At 37.0% G+C, this 21,492-nt stretch overlaps 1 protein-coding gene across 3 annotated transcripts in view; it reads left to right on the top strand.

The window, feature by feature from the left end:
* NAV3 (neuron navigator 3) overlaps positions 1–21,492 on the top strand; it is a 273,367-nt gene that overhangs the window by 233,437 nt on the left and 18,438 nt on the right. For all 3 annotated transcript variants that reach the window (XM_037389560.1, XM_037389562.1, XM_037389561.1), the window contains 6 exons: positions 1,805–1,882; positions 10,304–10,387; positions 12,009–12,120; positions 13,396–13,517; positions 15,295–15,467; positions 19,228–19,381. In XM_037389560.1, coding sequence (XP_037245457.1) covers positions 1,805–1,882; positions 10,304–10,387; positions 12,009–12,120; positions 13,396–13,517; positions 15,295–15,467; positions 19,228–19,381 — 723 coding nt within the window. The remainder of the gene's footprint in view (positions 1–1,804; positions 1,883–10,303; positions 10,388–12,008; positions 12,121–13,395; positions 13,518–15,294; positions 15,468–19,227; positions 19,382–21,492) is intronic.

Genomic DNA, 21,492 nt, shown 5'->3' with positions numbered 1-21,492 from the left:
GAAAACAGCTTCTTTCTCTTCACAGTGTATAAGAATGGGTGACAAGCCTGGGTCAGCAGCTGGATACAATTACAGCCTTTCTCAAAATGAAGCCCTGGTTGTATTAAAAGGGCACCAAGGAGTAGCAGGAATACAATGCAGCACCAATGGGTGCACTTCCACTTCACAGAGCTACGTGCCTTCCAACTCCTGCATTTATGCTGCTCCTATTTTTTGCTACTCTAATCAGAAAAAAGTCAATTAAAATATGTTTTGAGGAAGCTGAACAAATAAGCATATTCTTACTTGCCATAGTATATTTCAGTATAATTTCTACCTGAATTTTCTAAGCTCCTTTCTCTGAAGGTTAAAGCAAGAGTTAAAAAGCATGCCACAGCTCAGTAGTGTAAATGACAATTCCTCATTTCATTGAGGTGAAACAACATTTCTTTCCTGTGTATTTCTACATGATGTTTTCTCAGTATCTAGGTCTCCTTTGTGCTGCTCTTGCAGGAGGTGTTGAATAGCAGTTCATGAAAAATAACTTTGTATAGTTGCAGGAATACGATGAAAGCATAGCTTAAGCAGGAAGGTCAAATAGTTGCTACTTAAAACCAAAGAGAAAACTTGGGAAAAGAAAAATGGCAGTCCGGGATGGAGAACAGCTCAATAATCGGTCTCCTTTGCTCTGAGCTAGTGTAAATGACCTAGCTATTTTTGTATCGTAGATGTACAAGCACTTGTTCATTGTTAAAGCTTGTGCAGTATTCCCTGTTGGTTTTTATGGGAGTCATAAAATTAAAGTACTGCAATAGCCTTTACTAGTGAATGTTACATGCTTCCTTTCCTAGGCTAGTTTTAGACATTTTACTTCCCTCGTCTGGAATAATTTCTTTTATGCGTGAATATGAAAGAGGTTTCAAAGTGAAACTCTATGCTGTGTTTAAGTTTGTTGCGGTGCCTGGAGTCCCTGTAAGATCTCAAATAGCATTAAATGAGCTTAAAATGATGCGCAAGCTTCATGCTAGTTATCTATCCTAGCAGTAATGTGGGTTTTTTTTAAGGACCCTGTTTTTCATTAAAGGATACATTTAAGTTTATTTTCATGTCAACAAGCTCATTTAAAGCTACCTTTATTTTTTTAAGTTGGCAAGCGAGTTTTTTAATAGTATGTAAGTTTTAAAGAGGCTGCATGTTTGAATCACAGGGACTGTAGGAAGTATTGTGTTAGAGAAAAAAAATAAATTACTGTACCTCATCTAATTTAGACATCCATAAAGGAAAAATCTGTGTCTGAGGTAGTCATCAAAACCTTCTCCATGCCAGGCAGTGGGGGAGCACTTTTTGACACTTTATCAGAGTTTAATGTAGGTACTTAACATATGTCAGTTGTATCATGTCTACAGTCAGACACTGTGAACCTCACCCAAATTCATTCATGTTTCATAATCTCAGGGCTCATCCAGGGCTCCTACCCTTGACTGCACTAAGGATATGTTTGGAACTTTTGGGATTTGGTAAAAAAACATGACACTTACATGTGCAAACAAAGGATTGTACATATGAGGTAATTAAGCATTGCCCATATGTGCTCCCTTAGCGAGGATCCTAGCTCATATGATGGTTAAGTGCAAACAAAACAGTTGGAGCAGCCCTAAGTGCCAGCTTTAATAATCTGTATTTCTGAATAGTTCTGAGATCAAAATGTGAAACTAAGACATCGTAAAACTATTAGCAATCTCTTAAGAAAACAAACCAAAAAACTCACAACAAAAGGAAATTGCTGAAATACTGACAGCAGTCTTTTTTTTTTTTTTTTTCCTAGCAAATTCAGAAACTACGGAGAGAACTGGTTGCATCACAAGAGAAAGTTGCTACCCTTACATCTCAACTTTCAGCAAATGTAAGTATTTTTGCTTTTCTTGTATCAAAGAATACATTATCAGATTGGCTAATAGCTCTTACTCTGCACATGTTCAGGGAGACTTTTACTATTTATTTATTTTGGTGTTTTTCAAATTATTTATTTCATTAAATATCTATATTACCTCAGCTTCAAGCAAAAGAAATCTTGTAATCAGACACAGTGGAAATGGAAAAGAGTTTCCACACTTTGGATGTGACAACAGTCCTACCCAGTTCAGTTTCACTTTTGACTAAGAATTAATTTTTTTAAAAAAAAAAAAAAGCCAAAAGTAAGGAGACACAATAAAAGAAAGGATGTAAATTACATATTCTGATAGAATTCATTATAGTTTCATTTTGAAAAGATAAATTCTACAAAATGCAGATAGATGTGGAAGGAAGCACAGTATATGATTGTTTATAGAATTCATACACTACAGTAACTGCTGATATATAACTAGTGGAAACAGCTATTTCACAGAGAGCTCCCTGGTGTTCCTTCTGATTGTCACATACTGGTAACATGAGCTATTGAACATGTTATCAGAAAATAATGCCAGATAGGGAATGTGAGCTACAGTCCTGTCTGGTTACTATGGTTTCAGATGAAGTTACCGGATAGTTACCAAACAATCTGTTTTATAGTGATTTTTAAATCAATGCAGGATATAACTACAGTTACCATTCCCAAGGAAAGTTGAGATGCAGTTACAAGAGAGCATCATTTTGCATTTCAATAAAGCAGTTTCCTGATGTCTTTGGCAACCAACATAGTGCCTTTCTTTGTAAAGTAGATGTAATGAGTGTTTCGATCTATAAATACTGCCATAATTGTCAATAAATCATTTCAGTCGGTGTAGTAGTACTATTTTCATGTTGTGAGAAAATAATCTCTAGTGTGAAAGCTGCATAGTCTCTTAGGACTGCCACATGTCGAAATGTCAAAGAGCTACCTTAGCACTTTCTGCTCTGTTCAGGTGGCTGCAGAACACCTGTAGGTATTAGTGCCTCTGTAGTGGTAGGGTTTGCCAGTTTGTTCTTTGTTCTTAGCTGGTGAAACAGGCAATATTGGAGTCCTGCATGTTTGTAAGCTGAAAAGCTAGATTCTGGGTTGACTTATTCATTTGGGAATTTATAGCCAGCATGCTTATCCTGGGTATGGGGTTCCTTCACTCATGTATTTTAGATACTGATCTTCATCTTTGCCAGGTTGGGCAGTTCTTCATTCACCCATCATTAAAGCAACAAACTGAAACCAACACCAAGAGGTCAGAAGAGCTAAGCCAGCATGCCTTGGGTAGTCATGTTTACTGACAAGTCTGTTGTTTTTCACAGGGCACTTTCCACCAAGAGCACGGGGCTGCAGCAGCTCTGCCTTGCTGTGCGGAGCACAGGGAGGTGGGCTGTGGCTGGGCTTGTGCACAATCACAGACATCCCCACATCCACTCTGAGTGCCTTGTTAATGCCACACAGCAGCAACTGGTGTTATCCAGAGGAGTCATCTTGATTCCTGCAAGCCCCTGGTCTAGTGAAAGATGTCCCTGCCTGCAGCCAGGAGGCTTGGACTAGGTGATCTTTAAAGGTCCCTCATAACCCAATCCATTTGGTGATTCTGAGCAGGGGTACCACATCAGTAAGACTAAATTTTTTGTCTGTGTTCAGTGTCTGTTCTAAAGCTGGTGTGGAATTGACTCTGATGGTGGTAACTCAGGCTCTTGGCACTGTTCCTCACTTTATTCTGCAGGCAGAAAAGCAGTTTGCCCTTCTTTCCTTCGGCTAGCTCTGACCAGGAAACACCATCATATTCCTTCTTGTTGATGTGTTGAACAGTAGAGTTGAAAGATGACTCTGTCTAGTCTCCATCCTTTTCCAGTCACCCCGGCAATGCTGTGGTCTACCATACAACATGTGCAACAGAGTGAGGGTGGCAGGGCATTCTGCTCTGCAGCTCAGGCAGAGAGGCCGTTGTTTGGTTTGTTTGAGCAAATTATGTCCAGTCTCTCCCCAGTGGTATTCAGAAATCATTGGCTATGTCTCTGGCCAGTATTCCTTTGTGTGGAGTAAAACCATACAGACTGGTTTCTACTAACATTACCTATTCTAGGCAAATTTTCAAAGTCAGCTCCAAGTCACAATTAGATTTGGTCCATATTTCAAGGAAACTGAGTTAAGTTAAAAATGGATAGTTACATATTGTCTTGGTTTTCACTCAATCTGCTGCATGGGTGAGAAATAAATTTGATTTAATCTGTATAACTCACATTGTATTGGTTGGGGTTGTGGTCCCATGTGCTACCTCTGGAATTCTGAACACCTAGTAAGAATGCCTGTAGCTTTTCTACTGATCCAATTGGTAACAGTTTTCAAAAGGACAGTTAAAAAATGTGTATGTGTGCATCTGGTTTTGCCTATCCAGAAGTACCACATTTGTAAACCTGTATGTGCTTGTATGCATATACGTATATGCATGTATGCATGCTGCATGTTGTATAAAGGTTAATTTAATTATGTTCTTTTGACTGCGTCACTCACCTTCTAATCCATCTCCATGGAGACACTCTTTAAACCTAGAAACAACCCTAAAGCTGATCCTTTTAGCACATGGGATGTTTAAATGGTACCAGAGAAACCTTTCCTTTTTCCAAATCCCCAGCATGTGGAAATTCCCTCAAAATTAAACTTGTCAGGAGAATGAAACTTAGAGGCTTCAAATTCTCCAGGCATAAAGAAGGGATTTAGACATCTTCACAATGAATACAATCTTAAAAGAAAAGTAGATATTACCAGATAAATAAATATTTTTGGGATACTGTCATGAGATATGTACTTGACAAATACAAAAATTGAAAAGTTTTTCACAATAAACCTGGTTGTGAGATCATTCTCTGCTATTTCTGGTACAGAAGATGTGAAGTATTAAAAAACCTCTTCCACATAAGTCCAAAGGATCAAAACAGGGTGCTTAAAGATGTACTAATTCTGTCAGTCCCTTGAGCGCTTTATGTAAATAAATTCTATGAACACCTAGGGATGGAATCCAGCTCAAAACCAGAGTGTATATACAGCCTTTTAATTGTGATATGATCTCTGAAATTTAGTCTAAATACAGAATTGATATTTAAATGCTAGGGATTATATACTTCTCATGAAAATTATGAGAGTAACTAACAAATTCTTGATTTAATTGGAAAAATTTATGAAAAACCCAGGTGGGCTAATTTTCATGAACCTGTACTATCTTAGCAATGATTTATTTGCATGTATTCATTTATCATATATCTCCTAACCTAAGAGACATGCTTCACCAGCCCTTGACATTTAAAGGAGAAATAGTCCTAATCACAGAAACTGGAATTTGTCCTCAGGGAAGAAATCAAAATAATGTTTTACTCTCTAAATGGATAATACTACTGTGACCCTCGTTTTGAGTCACGTTTACATGCCAGTAGGCTAAAACCTGAACAAACAGTAAGTCTAATGCAGAAAGAGTTTTGATCACTGCCTGTCTTATCTGTAGATACATCCACCTCTGGCAGGCAGAGAACTGTGTGAACAGAGTATCTTCTGCAGTGCCTTTGCTGACCAGAAAGTTACTCCATCCTTTCTGATTCCTTTACTATAAAAGCATTCATCTAAGCCATAGTCCTAAGCTCCTCCAAATTTCCATACTTTCAGTGTCTCAAAATAGACAGCGCTTTTTTCCTCACTGAGGTGTGGAGAAGGAAACTATTAGTAGCCAGAAACCTTGTTCCCTCACAGTTCATCTTGGGCTTGAATTTTTTGTTACCATTTCCCTTTGTAGAACCGAGCAAAAGTATTGTACGTGAGTGAAAAAAAGAGCATCTTATTAATCTCATTTCAACCCTATTCATGCCTTTCTTGGCTTCACCACAAAAGACTGATGGGGACAGTAGAACAGGTGTCATTAAAAGACTTTCAGGCTGAAATTTGAACTGTTTCATCAAGCCTTTGCTTGATATATTATTTTATATCAAAATCTGTCAGCTGGAATTTGTATCATTTTCCTAGGCATTTTGAAAACCTCCGTGAAGACTTTTCTTATTTGGTTTCATTTATTATTCTGGTTTTGTTGGCTGGATTCAAGAACTATGGTTGATTTCACCAGTTTATTTCATTTGATTAACCCCTAAGTGTTTTGCTTGCATATGATTAAATTCAAGCAGGGCCCAGCTGTTGTTTGGATGCTTAATTTACAGTTTTTTTCCTGAGATTCTAGCTTTTCCCTGGTGCCTATTCTGATGTTGCTGAAGGGCAAATCTCAACACTAATTAAGAAAGGGCCTGTTTTCGGTGCAGAAAGTGTCCAACCAGAAGACTTCCTATGTGACTGACAAGGGCTCAAATTCCAGCGAGCAGCCTGAACCCAGCCTGTTCAGAGGGACTTTGATCAGTGCTTTGTACTGTATAAAGCTGAAGGGTGCATGCTTGCAAACTGTAGTAGACCCAGGATGCCAGTAGAAAGCAGAGGGGGTTCGCTGGCTAATGCTCTTGTTTGGCCAGCTCTGAACCACTATCCTACAGCCAAACAAGATAATAGCAGGCGGCGAACAGAAAAGGTCAACAGATGTACAGTTGCTTCTTGCAGTCAGCCCGATCCCTTCTGGCCTCTCACACCTCCTTTCATTCAGCCGTGTCAGGTGGGAGGAAATTTATTTATTTACCTTTGTTTTATAAACCTGAACGCCACAGGTAAAATCTCAAAGTGTGTCGGCAGACAGTCTTTGAATATGCCAGTGTCATGTTCAGGATGGGATGTAAACCTAAGAGCTGATGTATTTGGGGTTTTTCTGGCTGGGATCATTTACTAAGAAGGAAATGTTTAAAATCACATCCGTCATTTTAGCACTGAAATCATTCCCTGAGCATATATCTCTGACTATTTCCAATGGGAATTTCACATGTTAATAGAAGTCAAAATTAATCCGCATCTGATGGATCTACAGAGTAAGAGCTGTACATTATCTGTGTATCTAATGTGTATATCATGTTAAGGATCGATATATTTTGGTGTAGGCATACTTCTGGTAATGCCCAGTTACTTAACTCTAATTTCAGTATGTCTGAGTCCAAGTACAAATGCTGCATTCAGTTGTGAAGATATAATTTTACTTTAGAATAAGTGCTATCTAAAGCACATGCAGTATTCAGGCTATTTGTTATAGTATACAAATGATGTATGCCATGAATGAAGCTACTGAATCTAATGCAGAGATTTCCGAGGTGTGAGGAATTAGCTGTAACTTTAAAAAAAATTCTATTCCTAAATATTTTTATGACAATCAAAGAATGGATCCTTTTGGATAAAGTAAATAACCCTCAGAAACTGAGGATTACTGATCCAATCAAAACCAATTGCCAAATTTATAAGTGTAAAAGAAGTTTCCAATTAGAATTTATAATTTCTAATGCACATTATTAAAGTCCCAGTAACTTCTTTCTATTTGTTTCAATGGTTTTTCTTTTCTGAATTATTTTGCATTTCACTATTTAAATGCATCTTAAATGGGAAGATATATGTACATATGTTTTATGCATACTTACACACACATATAAATATACTGGTAATCTAGCTTTTTTCAAGCTAACTTCTTATTTCATTACATAGTATTTCTTTTGGGACAAATCTGCATAAGATTTCAACAAGTAGGAGTTCCCTAGACTGCTGAATAAACATTTGCTACCATGGGGAAAGTCACCACAGCACAGTTTATTACTCTGAATGTTAAATTGATACTTTCTATTTAATAGAAGAGTATTCTGTTGTAATAAACATTTAAAGTAATGAACTATGTGATTGAAGGAGTTTTCTTTAATAGTTTTCAGTTGATGGGCCTTTGAATTATATTTCTTTATTATTAGCAAATGAAGACCTGATAGTCTTCACCTCAAATGAGTTAGGAAGGTTCCATCATTTTGATCCAATTACATCTATAATGGAAAAAATTTAGTGTGCTACTCCAAGAAGGTAATGAACTCTATCACAGGCCAAATTTTAGTAAGAATCCATAGTTGTGACATGGCTCTTTCTCTACAGACTATCAGACATTAGCTTAATGGTTTTAGTGACCTTTCATGACATTTTTAATGATGCTTTTTTACTTCTTAATTTTTCCTGTAAGTTCCTCGTGGTTTATTCATGTACAATATAAGCTGAAGTTGTAGCTATGGAACAGGAAAATAACTTTGCACAAATATGCATAGTTAGGTACAAAATAACTGTGGTTATCACAGTCTAATTGTGAGAAACGGACAAAAGCAATGCATAATTAAGCAAATTATTCCTCTTTTCAAGCCCTCAGGCCCCATTGTTATTCTCATGGTAAAGCAGAACCACGGGCCATCAGCCAAGCCATAGAATTTTTTATGAGGCAGGGAACAGCGAGCTCCATTAGTTTCCTGTTAAACACTTGTAATGAGGAGATATTTGGCTATAATTCTGTGGTAGTGCATCTACTTTGTCTCTGATTGTGTTCTGGGTCAGTGGTCATCATCTTTGGAATTAAAATGCTATAAATTAGTCTGGAAATTATTAATATGTACCTAATTATCAGAGTGTAAAAGGGAGTTTAAAGCTAGTTACATTTGTCTTCTCAGAGGACTAGAGTAGTGACAACAACCAAAGGCTGTATTTTCTGAACAAGCTAGAATAATTTCACATCAATGAACACGTTTCAAAGGTGCATTTGACACATATTCCAGGTACACTTTATTTAAAATTGTAACTTCAAGAATATAGCCTAAGTTAAAAATGTTAAAATAGGGATATCCACAATTACTAATTAATCCTTAAGAAATTGCTTATGTATCTAGTCTCATGTTTATCAAAAGTTACTCCCTGGCGTACGTTCTTTTACCAAAAGAATTATCCCTAAGATATCCCTGTAGATGCAGAAAGCAGGCATATTGACCACTATACCCATAAGTAATTAAATAAATTATTTACTAATAATATAATCTATAAGGAGTAAACCTGTAGTAAGTTTAATAAGTAAAAAATAAGGAGTTTACAAGATAATGAAACGTTTATAGCAATCTAAAATGGTTTAGAAAACACAAAAGCTGCTCAACAGTGTAACAGCTCTGAAGTGGAGACACAGAAGTGGGCCACTATTATATATATGTGATAACCTTTTTTATGTTTGAGAAATAGTATACATAGCAAGGTGCCAAGAAGCTCTTTTCCTTCTCCTAAAGTGTATAGCAGAATCCTTTTTGGACTATGTCTTTTTCTGATTATACCTCAGATTCAGTACAACAACATACATTTCAACAATTTCACTTATGCTTGTACAAGCATGCAAATCTGTAACTGGAAAATTTGCCAGGCATTTAGTGTGCCTGTACTGCTACAATAAAAAATAAATTTTCTTGGTGAGGAAGCTCAGTTAATCCATTTGTGCATATTTTTATGTTGTTTGTGAGATATATTTCCAAGTGTGTTGTAGTGCCTGTGTTTGAAAGCTTTGCCTATTACCACTTTTGAGATGGTAAAGAGAAAATAAATATTTCCTTCTGCTTTTACTGTTTGGTGGTGTGAGAGGAGTGGATATAATTTTATGAAATTTCATAAAAAATAAATTCTTACTTTCCCTTCGTTGTGCAAACTGGCTTAGCTTGTTTTCTTTATGCTCCTCGCCCTTCTTTGCCTACAAAGCTCCGTGTCAGTTAAAACCAATGAAGAGTTGATGCATTGTTTGAATAAATGTTGCTTGCGTGGTGTATAGGGTGAATGTTGTTAGAAAATAAAATGAAGCTTTAATTTTTATGATCTTTTAATCAGTTTCAACTTTATTGTTTTTCCTTTTCAGAAGTAAGACTTCAAGTTTTCAAGATTATCTTTTATATATGTTTGCACACCTGTATACATACTATATTTATACTTTATATATTTTTATTACTTTTATACACACAACATATACATATATAATCAATACAAGATGAATAGACTAAGTAATGACCTTTTATAAAACTGTGATGTTTTTTATTTGAGTCTCAGGATTCCTCTGAAGTATTTTATTTGTGAGGTTAAAACTTACCTTTTAAGATAAAGTACTTGAATCCTGTTCAGTAATTGAAAATAATTGTTCCTGGAGTTCCATTTGGGAGCAGATTTCTGTTGGCCATTATATCAGTAAACCAAAAGCAGGGCATTAAATCCATAATTCATTTCCAGGCAGAGATACCTGAGCTAATCTCTTAGGGGGCTAAAGAAGCCAGAGGAACACTGGGCTCACTTGGCTGCTTCAGTTATCCAAGTTAGCTCAGTCTGAGTTTAAAACTACTAGAAAAGAGCTGGAGAAGATGAACATGGAAGGGAAAAAATATTTTAAAAAACAAAATAGATCTGGGAAAATTCTCCCATTGTCATGACGAGTGTTGTGTTCTGTTTCTTTCACAGGCTCATCTAGTAGCAGCTTTCGAAAAAAGCTTGGGAAATATGACCGGCCGATTGCAAAGTCTAACAATGACAGCTGAACAAAAGGTACATTTACCAATGCAGATGCTTTAATGTAGAAAACAGTCAGCAGATTATATTAGAGTTTTGTTTAAAAAACACTGAAAGGGAACAGGGACAGCTGTAACAATAAGACAGACTGATCTTTCTTTAATGGACGTTGTGATCAAATCTTCATAAAGCTCCAGGAGAATTAAACTGTGCAGCATCAGGTTTATGCAGACAATATCATTGAACAGTTTGTAGATAAAATCTTTCATTTCCAGATTTTAATTAAAACATATGTGACTCTAGGTTTAATCCATACTGAAAGATCCTGTAACAAAGACTGATCATAACCTGCTGGAGTGCTTCATTCCAGTCTGCCACAGTGTCAGAATAATAGAATTAGGCGAAGGGAAGAACTTTAAGCAGAGAAAAATTACTCCGTTCAGAGAGTTAATGCAGGTTAGGTATCCTAATCATGAGTAAACAGTTTTGATTTTCACTGTGCTGGTTTGACTATTGGGGAAAAAAATCTAAACCTGATAGGTAGTAAATTTAATGTGAGCCTTTGTACGAAGCTCAGGATTAAGAGACTGCTTAGCACCTTCAGGATTGAACTTCTGCAGCTTTCTGCCCATATTCGTTTTGAACAGTTTCCTGTAAAGTGGAAAGGCCTCTTTGAGCCAAACTGTGAAAGATACTGTGGAACAGAGAGCTGTTAGTCACTGCTGCAGTTAGTGTAGCTGTCTATAAAAATAACATTTCACAGTCTGGTTGAGCACCAACAGATTAAATGCAGTGAGACTCATTGTGAACTGGATAGAAAATATTTGTATTGCTTGCTTTTTTTCACCTTAAGCAAAAAAACACAATGGATTTTTCTTAAAATCAAAACTTTTTACTATTTTACAATATAATTTCCCTCAGGAAGTTTTCTTTCTGGAAGAGGTTAAGCAGTGACATCTAAACAGATCATCTCCAAGCTTCTTTCCCAAAAGATCTGGCACATATTCTTTTCCTTCTTTTCTCTGTTGTTGAGGTTAAAGTCCTTTAATCCTCATTATATAAATACAGGCTGGAAGAGCAGGTTTAATGCAGCAGTAATAAAAGCTACTTTTTAATTAGAGTTGGCTGTGCATTCTAATACAGAACTTCCTGCACTCAAGTGGATTAATTTTACTTCAACTTGCAGGATAGTTGCAATTAAACAGGGTGGTTTTTTAATTGAATTATTATTTAGCAAGTTAAATCTTTTGAAAAATATGCAAATTCTTGTTGAGATTCATCCATTAAACAGTAGCCTTACATACGAAAGGATGTAATTCAAGTGGTTTTATTGTCTTTTGCAATAAAATTGTTGTGATTCTCTTAACTTCATAATGAATATTCAATTTAGACCCTTTTAAGATTAGTCTTTATTAAGTATATTTAATTCTCCTTAAAAATAGCATGATCATATTAAATAGATTAAATGCAAAAGAATACATTAGCTGAGTTTAATAACTTTGCAGAGAAAATGTGTCTTCTACTTAGTTGTTGCCCTTATGTTAAGCAGTCCCATGAACTTTGGTTTGACCACTTTTATCTTGTCTTTTTTTTTTTTAGCTTAGGCAAACATTGTTCTTGTGCCATATACTTTGAGCTCCTTTTGCTCTTCCCACAGGAATCTGAGCTTATAGAGCTAAGGGAAACAATTGAAATGCTGAAAGCCCAGAATTCTGCTGCACAAGCTGCTATTCAAGGAGCCTTGAACGGTCCCGATCATACCCACAAAGGTATGGTTTTGTCACTATTAACATAAATGCAGAGTTTCTCCCCGGGGGGGGGGGGAAGGGGGGCGGGGCAGGGAGCGGAAAAGCTAAGTCACTATTTTTCTGTTATTTTGGGAACTTACAAGGTCAAGCACATTCTGCAATGCATGATAGGCATACTTGTGGTATTTCCAGAGCTGGAAACATTGCATGAGCTTCCTGTTTGCCAGAGTTCCTGGAGCCTTTTCTTCTTAGAACTGGGTGGCTAGGAATTGATTGCTGGGTGCCGAGAGTTAACCCTGTCACTGCAGTTATGTATTGAAGTACACCCAAGAAGCTAGCGAAGTCTAATGGTGAAACATGGTTATATCTTGGAAAACCAGTGTAAGTTGTTGCTCTGAAAGTTGGTGTACTCATTGTTAAGAGATGGACTGACAACAGCTCTTTCACAAGGTGCTAAATCAGTGCCGAAAACAAGCATTTTAAATTCCAGATTCTGAATTAATTTGTCATTGCAGTTAGGCAGATATCACATGATAAATACATACTTCAAAAGTGCCTGTTGATAAGCAACAGCAAAGGAATTAATTGAAGAAAAAAAATAATGGCAGCATTCAGTTTTTCAGATGTTATTTAGATGTTTTCTTTAACGTCATTTCATTGCATGACTTGAGTATAGCAAAACTAATTTCTAGGAAGTAAAAAATAATCTAAAAGGTAATTCCCCTTGTTATTAGTAGGTATGGTCTGCAAGAATATTTTCCAGTGATTAAGATATAATTATCAGACACTTTTAAGAAATTGAAACTCAGAAGCTTCACCAACCATTTCTAACATTTTCCACTTTGTTATTTCATTTCATTCATTTTTAATGAACTCCTGCCTGCTTACTTCCATCATGGTATATTAGAAGTTAGCATCTGCACACTGATTAGGCCTGCTACAAGTCAAGTAGCGCCTATACTGACAAAAATAACTGTGGTATATGTGATAGTAACAAGTCAAGTAATCAATCCACCTGTAACAGAAACCACACAGATTGCTGTGCAGGGTCATTGCCTTCATGCCCAAAAGACCCCGGTTTGGAGAAGCTCCTAACTGTTGGCCTATTTGTATCCCCACTGACCCCCATGTGGTTTCTCAAAGACTGCAATAGCTTGAGTCCAAGCCACTGCAAACATCAGTGCCATTTATGTTCATTTAGGCTCCCTTTGAGGAGGAAGATGCCACATAAATACAAGAATGATTATTATATTGAAACAGAGACAGATGGATTTCATGGTAATTTCTTTTCTTTAGATTTACGTATAAGGCGGCAACATTCTTCAGAAAGTGTTTCCAGCATCAACAGTGCTACAAGCCATTCAAGCATTGGCAGTGGTAATGACGCTGATTCCAAGAAAAAGAAAAAGAAAAACTGGGTAAGTAGTCAGCAGGTTTAAACCTAATTTTTAGCTATTAAGTAATTTCCTAGTGCCTGAGTAGCACAACTGTCCATTTAATCTACAATATTCTTGTGGGGCCAGATGGATATGAAGCAATTCTCATGTATCAATACTGTGACACTACCAGCAAACGAAGAATTGTTGAATATCAGTGGGGAATTATTTGTATAAGCCAAGATAATTAAAAAAAAAAAAATACAATAGCTGTTGTGACCAAAACTATCTCTGGGCCACATTAAAACCCTGTTTGATTTTTCTTCAGTCATAGTTTGATTCAAAGGCTTGACTCAGATATGTTACCCAGCTATGAAGGGACTTCAAAACTGTTAAGAACTCTCATGTAAAAGTAGTAGAGTATTTAAAGAAATTAAGATGCTTCTCAGCTGGAACACACAAATACCACGTAGTCCTAAAGGGTTTAATCAAATACTTTCAGTAAATAATCAGAAAATATGTTTTTGTTGTTTTAAAAATATTACCTGCGTAAACATTTGTTTTAAAATACTGATCAGCCTTCATTCCCTTGATTTGTAATTCCACACTCTTTCATGTTTCTGCAAGGTGAACTCTAGAGGAAGTGAGGTGAATATAAACCATGGAAAATTTGGCATGCATCTATAAAGAACCCTATCGTGGCATGATTGCTATTTATTTTGGCAGTAGGCTTTTATACCTTCTAAAAACAGATTATCCTGTATGTCTTCTCAGTTTGTCTCTATTCATTTTAATCTCAAAGTTTAGACTACAGAAAGGGGGAGTGTAGCCAAAATCCATTTCTTTCTTTTTAGATATCATGAGCTGGAAAGAACTTAAATAATGTTTCTCTGATCCGTGGTCACACTCCCCGCTCTCCAATTATATCATGAAAATAATGTTTGAATACCTCATTTTTTATAGAGGAACAAGTTTGCCATTGAGTTCTATACAATTTTAATCAGAATAACTTTCTGAAAATAAAACCAAAAACCCACAACATTTTTCTAAGATGAACAACTTCTGTAATTAGACAAAGGTATCAATAAATGGGCTAGTTAAAATTCACTGCAGACAAAATTGTTGTCATCTTGGCTCCTGAAATAAATGGCTCTTTGGCTATTCTGTCCCTTTTCAATACTGGGTAAGAGCTTCTAGAGGGAAAAGGCAATGCTTGTACTTTCAGAGATCTTACTGCTCTAAAGGAAACTGCAGCAAACAGTATATACCTTTCAGCTAACATTCTTCTCAGCAGTACAACAAAGCAAGCCTCATGACCCAGCTTCAGTCCTCTCGCTTGTGATCCAAACCATAGCATTTACATAGTTTGGCCATTCAAATTTTTACCAGGGAAAGTAAATTGGCAAACCCAATAAATTGGACTTGTCATTTGATTTCAGCATGTAGTAACAGCAGGTTCTGCCTGTACATAGATGCAAAGTGGTTATTTAAAGCCAGCCCTTGAAGGGAATGCCATGGGAATGGGATTCCGCTGGGGCTTAATGGTTTTAAATGAGCACCCCCTCTCCCATAGGTGTACCACTCGATCCTGCACTTTTTCCATAGCATTATGTTTGCGTTGCGCTGGATTAATAAAGTCAAAACAAAGCACTGTATCATGTTTTTAGAGATACTGTGTTGCATATGTTAATACCTTGCTTCTGTATACTGACCTCAGGCAGTGGCTAGGATGGCATCTGCAAACTAACTCTTCGAAACATGAGCTGCACACAAATTGCCGTGATGAGGAAAATAATGTTGCTCTATGTTTGTTTTCCAGCTAAGAAGCTCTTTCAAACAGGCCTTTGGAAAGAAGAAGTCCACCAAGCCTCCTTCCTCACATTCAGACATAGAAGAGCTGACAGACTCCTCTCTTCCTTCATCACCTAAATTGCCCCACAGCTCAGGAGAATGTGGGGCAACATCCATGAAACCATCACAGTCAGCGTCTGCGTAAGTCTCTCTCTTGGCAAACATTTCTTCCCAAATGGGATGGACTGTGAAAGAGTCTTCCTCAAATGTGGCCATTTGCAGTTCAGAAACCACTGCCAACAGCCGTGATCTTTTAATCTCATGCTCCATCCATTTGCCAGATTTCTCGTGAGCTTCACTCTGTTTGCACACTGCTTTTCCAGCAGCTTTTTCTTAGTTCATTCCTCCTTTCACAGCCTTTACCCAAAATCATCTAGCAGTACAAACCTCTTTCCAAATGCATGTTCAAAAACTTATGTTGAGCTCCCCCTGCATCATTAACAGCTTCATCATATCCACTTAGTGAAGGCCAAATACTATACTTTTCCTTTCTTCATGACATACTGAAAATGTAATTTTATTTTCCAGGTAGCTATGAATTTTTACAAGATATTCATCCCTTGTATTATTACTTTATCTATTATGTAGCTACTAATTGATATAATTTTTACAGTATTTCTCTTCTTTTATCAGCTTGGACTATTTTGCAGGATTTTTACTTTCACTTTTTATTCAGATCACCATCCTTAAGGTTTCAGGACTGATAACAAGTGATCAGTCAAAAGCTGTCCCAATTCTTCATTATTTTTTTGATGTTTAGTGTATTTTTCTCACAGACTTCCCAGCTCCCATTCATATTTTTGTACCTTTTTTTTTTTTTTTTTTTTTTTTCATTCTGCTAAACTCATAGCTTTTTCCAGTTTGGGGAAAGTTTGGGGAAATCATCCTCTTTGAGCCAACAAATATGTACTACTGATGCCAGCCCTCCTTTCCTTGTCCTAATTGAGAATAATCAGGTCACAAGTACTCTTCCTTAAAGCACCTGGGAAATTCTGATCTCATGACTGATTACTGAGGTTTCAAATAGAATTCCCCTGCATTAGGTTAGGTGCCTTTTATGATTAACTTTTTATAGACTCTAGTGATTTTTACATACTAGGTTTAGGGGTTTGATATCAAATATTCCCACAAAAGGAAGACCTCCACAATAAATGTTTTTCTTTCCTCACATTCTCTACAGACCAGTGAAGAATAACTCATCTAGATCTCTAGTTTTGTTGGGTTTTTCTATAGGAAGCTCACATTTTTATGGTTTCAGGTGTATGTGTGTTTTGGGAGGAGGACTTCTACATATTTGGGACTGTGGAGTCTGATTTATTACCATCTTAAAAATCACTAGTAAAAGTCTTAACAGAAAGTGCTTGAACTTAAACAAAACACTTTCATGCTACAAAATTAATTTACTCATGATACACAGATCTGTTCTCAACCTTATCCTGTTCCCTTTCCACCAATCCTGGTCTTTCTCTGTCTCTTTGACTTAATGTACTGGTGTTCCCAGAATTTATCAAAGGCCAAACTACATATCTAGTGTTTCACCCCAAGCTCTTCCCATGGCTATTTGGTCTCTGAACCTTAACTTCCTAAATTCTATCCAGTTCACAGCCTTCTGTTTCATCCTCCATAACATTTTTAAACACTGATCTTTCACGTAAGTGAATCACATTATTAAATTCTTTTTATTATTGTGACCTTTCTACACAGGATTAACATAGATCCCTTCCACAGAGAGATCAGATAAAATATATTTACTTAGATTAATTTCTTTATCTGTTACACAGTTAATGTTACTTTCTTTGGAAAACTTGGTTTTCCATTGCATAATTTGTACATATCACCTTCAAGATTTTCTATAACTGTCAGCAGCCTCTGTTCAAAGATCATTACTTATTCCTACCCAAAGCAATCTATTGATTTAAAAATCCTGAGATTGTAACAAGAAAGAAAAAGTAAAACTCTTTTTTTCTAAAGACTTTGAACCTTTGTCAGAAGTCTGATCAGGCTTCTGAGCTTCTTTTGGTGACTGCTCAGAAATGCTAACATCTTTTTGGTTTTCTTCCTTTTGATGAAGCCTCATCTTCTTATATAATTTTACAGTTGTAGAAGCTGAGTGTGGAAGAGCTCTGGAATCCACAAAAGAAAATTCAGTTCCTGCTTTCTTCTTCCATTCTGCTTATCTTAACAGTCCAGACAGCTTTTTCCTGCTTCTTCCCGAGCCGTAGCCCAGCTCCCTGCTTCATTTTTATCTTCTTTAAAACCAGCTTGCCAAGATCTTTTTGTCCATCCCTTCTGAAGATGCACGGCAAAAAAGCCAAAAAGAAAATGGCCAACCAATAGATAACGTGACTTCTCAGTTGTCCAAATTGTTGCATAAGATAATATATGCTTGTAAATAAAATGTAATTTCTTAGTTGGTTAGCACAGGTATGGGCACATCAAACCAAGAACTGTATCATGGTATTTGGAAAAAAAATCCTAGTACATGCCTTTATTCATTTCTACTCACATTTAACACGTTTAAAATATTTGTGCATGTTGTAAATGATATTCATTATTTTCCTTCTTCAATTTGCCATAATTTTTTATTTGCCATAAACTTCTTCATCTTCCCTTTGCTTATGCTTTCTTTTTATATTTTCTTGACCTGAGTCTCATGTTCTAAATCATTACCTTTACTTTCTTCCAATTGCATCTGTCAAATACGTGTGTATGCAGGTCATCTCTAGTCTGGGCACCAAAGAAAAGGCAAAACGGTCACATGGTCTACAAGCATAGATCCCGGTAAAACTGAGTGTGGGGCATGGAGTTGTATACCCAACTGCTGACCTGAAGAGTGCTGCATTTTCTTTCCCAAAATGCATTTGCATGCATTCTGGCAATTGAAAATTTGACATCTGTTTCTTGTTTGTATATTAGTAGTAATAATCACAATAATACTACTTATTATTTATTATAAGATATTGCTCTGTTAAATTGTTCTGCAGATATTAACTATTTATAGTGACAGTAATAAAGAAGAAATAACATCTAGTGAATTGACTGAATATCTTGCTTAGTGTAACAACATAGCCAAAATTCAGTGCTTTATTTTCTACTGCTTCTGTTATGCAACAGGTCTGGGTCTAATGATGACAGAGAGGCAAATCAGTCTGATATGAGAACTGGACAGTTGTGTGTCCCTGGGCCAGTCATGTTTTCATCTTTTCTTACAATATAACAGTTTTCCTTCCCTTAAAATTAATGTTCATGAAAAATAATCACATGGTGATTACTTGTAATCCAGTCTTTAAGATAAAAAAGAAACCAAACCAACCAGCATGATTTCAGATACCATACAGTACCAAATGACAAACTGTAGGCAAAAAGTCAACCATCACAAATTAAAACCATTACAGATAAAAATCTTCTAGATCATGCAGGCAATGTGTACTGTTTCTTTGTGCACTGTTCAAACACAGAAAACTCTTGATGCCTAACAGATAGTAAATATCATTAATTCAGTTTTATCAGCATACTTCAGTTCTGACTGTTGCTACTTGGGGAAATCATGACCTTTGCACCAAAGAAATGACACAGATATAAAATTGAATCAAAACCAATGGCTGATACACATTCAAAAAAAAAGATTTCTGAAAAGTTCTTAACAACTTTTTTTCACCATAGTGGACTGTCTAACTAAACAAAAAAGGTATAAAACAAGCTGATCATTTCACCTGGAGAGGGCTTTTTTCCTTTTTTAATTTGCAATTTGAACCTTTTCATGTTTATTTCATAAGATTCTTTCTTTACTCATAGGTTTCACCAGCAGCAAGCATTTTCTGTACTTTGATATTTAATAATGACAGTGCTTTGGGGGAAGAACCTGCCTTTAATCTCCTTCCTGTTTCCTGCTCCTCTTTAGGATCTGTGAGTGCACAGAGGCAGAGGCTGAAATTATTCTTCAGCTAAAGAGCGAGCTGAGGGAGAAAGAGCTAAAATTGACAGACATCCGTCTGGAAGCCCTCAGCTCTGCACACCACCTGGATCAGATTCGGGAAGCCATGAATCGCATGCAGGTCAGTGCAGTAGCGTAAGTGATGACAAGGGTGCACGGGTATGCCTTGTGTATTTCCTTTCCCAGTACTTTGTTTCAAGTACCAAAAAAACTGTCAATATAAAGTAAATTGCTAGATTGACAGTACTTCCAAAGTATGGGTATGATAAGTGTTCACCTTACAATTATGATATTCTTAGCAATTATATTAATAGCTAAAATGTGTTTAAGAGATATAGAAGAAGACATAATGCCTGCCCAAAGGATATTTGTTATCTAAAGCCTAGGACTGAGGAAAGCAACATGACGGGCAAGCAGATCAAGAAGTGATTTCTACAGAGCTTTAAATCCTTGGGCTGTGTGGGGGCTAGGGGTGCATGTGCATACTCTCTCATACTAACCCAGCCATGGCTTGCTGAGGCAAAGAATGTAAACCAGAACTGAATTATTGTACCCAGAATCACTAAAATTTCACTACCTTATTTTGTGACACTGCTCCAAATCCTTCCCCAATGCATTTTTCGTCAGAAGACTTTCCCTGTCATGAGGGTGAAAAGGTGCAGAAAGAATGACAGTGTTCATCAGTGGAGCACAGAGCTTTATGGGACTCAGCTCTGTTGTCCATATAGAAGGGTCTAGTGTCACATTGGGTGACCAAAAGTATCTTCTACAACATCCATACAGTATGAGATAGGTCCTTCAGTAGATCTGGACCCTTCTGGAATGACAGGTGAGATACCTAGAACACCCCTGAAGGCACTATAAACCTGTATTTGGGAAACACAATCAAGACCATGGGGTGGGGATGCTGTTTGAGACTAGAACAGCTGCATATAGATGTCTAGGTATGAGCTAGGTGATAAACTCTTGTTGTTGTCAGTTGAGGTTTAGACCTGCGATAATGGGGCCTAGAGAGCTATCCTAAAATGATCCTAAGATAGGTATAGAGGTTGAAATTGGGTTGTTGGAGCTTTAGCATTCTACCATGCAAGACCATGTTTACAATGACACTGGAAACCCACATTTACACAGCTGAATCCAGCCCCAGTGGCTTGTCAGCTGAATTGCTCTGTGCTGTGTGCTTAGGTCGGGTGCACCTGTACACACTTTTGTATAGGTGTCCACAGTGGCTGATTTCATAACTACTAGATTTGTTGTGTTTGCTGTCCTTCCTAGACCTCTTTGTTTATACCATGTCTGTAGCAGTCTCAGCCACACCTTTGAACATCTATGGTACCTACCGTCATCCCAGGTGCTTACACCACTAGGTGCCAACATTGCTATGGGATATTTGGCTGAACTTCAGTCAGGGGGAAGGATATTCAAGAACTGGTCTGCAAATATGGGTTTCAATTGCCTAGACATGGGTAAAACATTTGATCTGAAGCCACTAAAATTTTTACTAACTGTAAGGGATAGAATAGTTAATTGCAATGTCAGAGAACAGGACGTGAAGGCTGATCAACCAATTATGGTTTTACACTGGGATATGAGTGCCTAAAGCAGGTGAACTCCCCAGAGAGAGGAGACTGCTGTAGTCACAGCTTGAATTTGACCAAAGCTGGGCAGAGGCAACTAGTTCAGATGCTGTCACTGGTAATCAACACTTCTGAACTTTTCCCAGAAGGACAGGCAGCCACCTTGGAGCTGCCAAACTCTATGATGTTTTGGAGAACTTAAGAGGATTGGTAAGGGGAAAAAGCAGGATTGGTGGGAATTATATATGAATACTGTGTGTATTCAAAGCACCTTAAAAATCTAACTTCCATTCAGCTGAATGGAAGACTGCTAAGTGTTGTGTAATTAATCAGCATAAATTGCAGAGGGTATGAAGATTGCATGACTCATTTCACCATAGTTCCTAATTTAAACTCCAGGCTAAACTTGTGCATTCATCTATTACTTCCTGTCACTGTTTTGCTGGTTTGTCCCTTCCCTTTTGCTATCTCCTCACCTTTTCCTTTGTTATCTAATCTTTTTGTAGCTGTTGCAGAGGGGGTTTGTGATGCTATCCCTTACGTTTTTACTTGTATAATGTAGCCGTACAGCCTTCATAAAAGAATATGACTTTTAGCAGGGTGTTAGCAAATGTGGAATTAAATTTGATGTGCAAAACGGTCTGCAAGAATAAGC

Source organism: Falco rusticolus, chromosome 5 (assembly GCF_015220075.1).
Source record: "Falco rusticolus isolate bFalRus1 chromosome 5, bFalRus1.pri, whole genome shotgun sequence".
NCBI classification, from domain to species: domain Eukaryota; kingdom Metazoa; phylum Chordata; class Aves; order Falconiformes; family Falconidae; genus Falco; species Falco rusticolus.
This window is presented reverse-complemented; position numbering and strand designations above follow the sequence as displayed.